The 5,693-nt window shown below is 45.2% G+C and overlaps 1 protein-coding gene across 1 annotated transcript; it reads right to left on the bottom strand.

Moving 5' to 3' along the window:
* Positions 1–839: 839 nt before the first annotated feature.
* Positions 840–5,484, bottom strand: psmb7 (proteasome 20S subunit beta 7). Its single transcript, XM_040198203.2, has 8 exons — positions 5,347–5,484; positions 4,607–4,700; positions 3,827–3,924; positions 3,262–3,402; positions 2,109–2,224; positions 1,749–1,807; positions 1,500–1,651; positions 840–1,044 (listed from the first exon to the last, which is right to left on the bottom strand). Exons 1-8 carry the CDS (start codon positions 5,406–5,408, stop codon positions 933–935), a joined length of 834 nt encoding a protein of 277 aa, XP_040054137.2. The 5' UTR covers positions 5,409–5,484; the 3' UTR covers positions 840–932.
* Positions 5,485–5,693: the final 209 nt, after the last annotated feature.

Below are 5,693 nucleotides of genomic sequence, written 5' to 3'. Positions count from 1 at the left end.
CATCATGTGTTTTATATCAAGCGTCATCTTCCATCCGCTGTGCTTTGATAAACGGAGACTTTCTACTGTTTTACTACGTCCTTTACGGAGTCTCACATCTCCGTTTTCACAGCACAATACGGCCGTTATTAAAAGGAAGAACGTTTACGGGAGAACGGATCAGATTGAAGAGCTTTTGTGGGAAGAAATGCGTATATATGAGCGCTTGTACAAGCCGTCATTGGCGGACTATGAGGACGCCGGATGGCCTCTGATTCATGGAGGGAGATCTCCACAAACGAGGGGAACAAAGTCGTGGAGGAAAATACGGGACAAATGTGTCCTTGATGAAAAGCAGCAGTGTGGATGCACGGGGCAATAAAGTCTATGATCCATAAATAAAGCCACCAACGACTTCCACACACAAAGACGTGACTCTCCAGGTCGTCTTCAACAGAACACGTGACTCCACCTGTTGTTCTGGAGGTGAATCGCTCTGCAACACACGCAGAAACGTCTCCACCGTCCTTCGTGTGCAGGGCAACACACAACTGCACCGTGACTATTTGAAAATAACAAAAGTAATATGTGGAGACAATATTACCAATACCATATCTATAGAAAACTACTCTGTGATCTTTATGAACACTTGGGATCAGGATTTAATCAACGTCAAAGAACTTTTCGGACAGCGCCGAATGGTTTGATTTGACGTCTCCAGTTATTGGGGAAAAATCATCCCTCTCGTCAGCCTCCACAACTCCAAACTGTCATTTGAAGCAAACAGGATTCAGAGCGCGCCTCTTAAAGAGAGCCTCTGCTCAAACCGCTTTGAGAAATAAGTGGTCAAAAACACAAAATCAACTCAAACACTTTTATTGGAAATCATGGAAAAACATGCGTTTTGTGTTAGGAATTGTGAGGGGTGCACGGAGGGAGGCGGGGTCAGTATTTTAGGAGGTGTCCATGGTGAGTACGGTTTCCTCCACCACCTCCAGGTTCAGCGCCGTCACGGACTTTGTCAACACACTGGTGGTTCCTCTCTTGTACTTGTAGTCGCCGGTTCTACAACAAATAACAATAAAATGGATATGGAGCTGAAACGTTGCAACAGACACGTCTCACAGGACGCACCTCAGGCAGCAGCTGTGCACTCACACAAACCCAGTGGTGACATGAGGTGCTGACGCCGCGTTGGAAGAAGTTAATACAAAGACTAAGAACCCTGCATGCAGCACTGTGTATATAATGACTAACTTTATTACCGCACATTATGCTGTTGTCAATTTGAACTAGTGTTTTAATTAATGGTTTATTCACACACGTGCACAAAGAATAGTGCTACAATTGTTGGATGTTGAAGGAACTGTGATTAATATAAAATACTCAGACTCTCACTATACCGCCTTGCATGTGGTACCAATAGATTCCTGCTAATACAGTGTGAACACAAGCCCTAAACCCCAGAAAGAACCATGCTAGGACTCAAAAGGACGATCGTGTGGACGAACAGGTCTCACCTGACCCCCTTCTTGTTGGCCTCATCGTGGGGCCGGATGTAGTCCAGCTTGCCCTTGGTGATGACGCACAGGTCAATGTTGCTGCCAGAGCCCAGGTCGTTAAAGATGCCCGCGGCGATGGCGTCTCGCACCAGCCGCTTGGCGTCCTCCTCCTTTGAGGAAACGGAGCGAATGAAAAGCAGCACGTTATGACAGGACGTCTCCGACTCGCGATGAGAGGGTTGCGGGTCAGTGCTGTCCCGCACTCACCTCCATGTCCGGCTTGTAGCGGTCCTCAAACACCGCCATGGCGGCCAGAGACCCAGAGCCTTTGGGAAAGAAAACCAGCGATCAGGTGGGACCCTGAAAACCCACGACGGCTTTATGGAAGTCAGATCGTGTGCGAGATCAGACCGTCAACTATTACACACTGGGCCAGATTACTGAGCAAGGGCGAGGCTTTGTCCCCAAGGTGGATTAATAAAAAAACCTTTCCTACTCTGCAGCTTTCATTTGGTTTACTCGTCACATAAGTAATCATAACCGTGACATTCAGGCTTATTTCATCATTCCATCCCCGTATGAAGATGTTGGAGATCTATTGCAAACAAGGTGGGGGCGGAGACTGACCCATGGTGACGTAGGGCAGCTTGTCAGTGGAGCCGTGAGGGTAGATGCTGTAAAGGTGAGGACCGTTGCAGTCCACTCCACCCAGGACCAGAGCAGCACCGATGTAGCCCTGATACCTGAAGACACACACTTATCAAAGCGAGCAGGAAACAGGCAGGATGGATTCTTCAGAGGAAGTGGAATTGCACCACTGTTAGTAGCCGTCACTTTGATTTCACTGGAACAAGAAAACTAGCGATGCCGTCGTCAGGTTATTTTCGCAGCTCATCAGTGAGCGCAGCGGTACGAGCTCCTTGTCCTGCGTGTGTTCAGATTGTGTCATGGTCATAACAACAACGCACTGTAATGGGGAAACTGACGTTCTCCCTAAGGTTTCTTCCCTTTTTTCCCTCTTGTAAGGGTTTTTTCATTTTTTGGGGAGTTTTTCCTGTGCCGATGGAGGGTTTCGGGGCAGAGGATGTTTTATGTGTACAGACTGTAAAGCCCTCTGAGGCAAATTTGTAATTTGCGATTATGGGCTATACAAAATAAAATGACTTGACTTGACAACGAACAACACAAAAGATTGTGACACATTTGTAACACTAATAAATTGTACATTAAAGAAAAACGACCCCGCTGAACTGCATGCTGGGTACAGCTCACACACCATCACAACAGGAAGTAAACCGTTAAAAACACGCAGGAGAAACAACAACACAACTTGTGGAGCCGTGTGCCGTTTGGAGGGTTTTTGGTTTTGAAAAATACGACGTAAGTTAGACCAGAAACGATTTACGGGAAAATGTTTTTTTCCAACTTTATTGAGAATCTGCCACAAGACAGCTTGCAAGTAGCGCAGCGTCTTAAATAAAGTAATGTGTGTCTCAATGCGAGGTTTCTGTATTTGCCCATAAAGCCTGAAAAAACGGGTCATTTGGCCGACGTTTTGACTGACTGACTGACTGACTACGGCCTTCTGAAAGTTGGTTGAGCCGCTGGCGTCGCCTCTCGTGGCAACACTAGCAGCAGCTGACACGCTGACAGGCTAACCCGGCATCAATGAATACCGTGATATGCCATGAAATCGCCAGAATCCTACAAAGTACCTATATAGATATGAGTTTTTGGCCATAGCGCCCAGCCCCCCTGTGCTGCGTGTCGAGGCGTGTACCTGAAGAGCATCTGCTTCAGCATGCGGTTGGCGGTGGCCACGCGGGGCACCCGGCCTGTGGAGAGGGCGTGCAGCTCCAGGTTGGAGGAGATGATCTGAGTGGTCATCTCTGTGTCTGCAGCTGTTCCTGCCCCACAACAGCTGGGCAGCAACACAACAGTCAGTGAGAGAACACTCTTCACATGGATAAAGGATATCTTCTAATCTGAAGATGTATATTTAAATGAGCTCCAGCGTTTAGACAGACCTGGATAACGTCAGCAAATTCAAGCAATATGACGTCATAATAAACAGCAGAAGTCCATTAGAAGCTCTTTCAAGGGGTTTACTTGCATTATCTATACAGTGGTCTTAAAACGATAATTACACGATTTATCAAGAATATTTCAGAGACAAATCATTTGAGAAAAGTTATTGTGACAAATTAAGTTTAGCATTAGACCATTTAAGCATGCAGCCCAGAGAGAGTAAATCTATAAAACACATCAGCTCTTCAGCTTTCCTTTTGAAAACCGCTGTCGCTAAAGGTCCAAAGGCCGACCTCGGTTAGAGCTCAAGCACTTACTAGATGTTGGGGGAGATGTAGTGGATCTTGGAGCAGTTCTTGTCTGCCACTATCATGCCCTCAGTGGCTCTGGTGTCTGCTCCGAGGATGACGCCATCCTACACGGGAAAACAAACCGGTGTCAGTGAGACTGTTCTGCGTCATTCTGACACTTCCTAGTCCGTTTCTCTCATGCCTCAGAATTCCGTCCCTTCCTGACCAACACACACCAGCTTATACGAGTATATTTCGATTAATCAGAATGGTTAGGAATCCATATTAGATGGTGACGCACATAAAAGACAACTTAATATTTTTCTTCTGAATACCTGAACACTATGAGTCCTCATGGTTTGGCCAAGACCAGAACCTTAGTAGATTTATGATAGAAAGACTAACAATGTTATCCACAACTTCTTTGTTGTAAAAAAGAAAAATCATTCAAAAAATACGTAAACAGTGTTATTGAGTAGACACTTCATCTTAAAATCCCCTCGAGTGTTTAGGTTGCACCTGCTTGCAGACGTTAGGCCACACTAACATGACCCAAGCTGGTCGATGAATTGTCCCTCAACTATTACCGTGGCTTTGCTATTAGCTGATCAGCACTAGGGATGTGTTTTGTTTGTGTGTTGTTTGGGGCTTTTCCGATACCGCTGCTGAACCAACAGCGGCAGGTACCGAGCCAGCCTTTCCATTTCCATCTAAATAGGCCTATTAAAACGTTGATGCTCATTCTCACGATGAGCTAGAAGGACCCAGGGGACTTTAGACGAGGACACAAGCGCCCAGGTCACTCACCTTGAAGACAACACCACAGATGGTAGTTCCTGTTTTGCGAGCAGCAGGCAGACTGTATCCCTCTTTGTTTGCTTCACCTTCCAAAACGGCATTCCTGAAAATAAATAAACAAACAGATCATCACCATGAAAGGATGGAACCGGAAACTATTTGGAAAATATATTTGTGACCTTTATGTTCATTCATCTATAATACACATTTAATCCCGTATACAACGTGTTTTTAACGTCTACAGTTCAGAGGAACAATGTTACAGCCACAGATGTAAGTACATGGCACAACATGAATGAAAGCCTTTTAGTTATCTAAATGCAGCAGTACAGACAAACCAATGAGAAGCCTTTTAAGACGGCACACAGAGACGCGTTAGCAGCTCGCTTATTATTCACCCAGGTTAGCTCGAGTTAGCGCTATTCACCGGTGCCGCACTGGGTTAGCGTTGTGTGCGCAGATAGCGGTCTGAATAATATGATAAGAGAAGATATTTTTTATTTATTCAAAGTCAACGGTTATATACTCAAACAGAGTACAGCACACGTAAGTTAATGTTCGCTTCGCATGCGAGCATTCATTGTAAAGCTAGTGTAGGAAACGCCTGAGTCATTGTGTGGCTGTCAAGTCAACATGAGCTAAGCTAGCATCACTGCGACGCGCGGATCAAACCGGCTCACCGCTACGACAGAATAAAGCGATAGCACCTCATCAAACGCAGCGAGGTGGTTATTCTGCTCTAATTTTACCTCTTGCAGTTTTCGAAACTGAAACCTCCGACCGGTGACTGCCGCACTGCCAATGTCGCCATCTTGGTAAAATGAGCCTTGTGCTTCCCGGAAGTACAGGAAGTGGACTTCTTCTTCTTCGCCTTCTTCTTCTTCTTCTTCTATGAACATAAATCCATTTCTTGAAATTCTGATTATTCTGCGTCACAAAGTCTTCTCTGAATAAGGGAACTCGTCTCGTTGTAAAGATTTGGAATTAATAAATTTTCTGTATGTGTATTCAGAGCCAGTAATAAACAGAGTCTCGAAATATTAATTAAAAAAAATCCACGATGAAAATTGATAATAATAATATAATAACGTAATAA

Source organism: Gasterosteus aculeatus, chromosome 14, assembly GCF_964276395.1.
Source record: "Gasterosteus aculeatus chromosome 14, fGasAcu3.hap1.1, whole genome shotgun sequence".
Classification (NCBI taxonomy): domain Eukaryota; kingdom Metazoa; phylum Chordata; class Actinopteri; order Perciformes; family Gasterosteidae; genus Gasterosteus; species Gasterosteus aculeatus.
The sequence above is the reverse complement of the archived record's forward strand: the minus strand, read 5'-3'. Positions and strand labels throughout refer to the sequence as shown.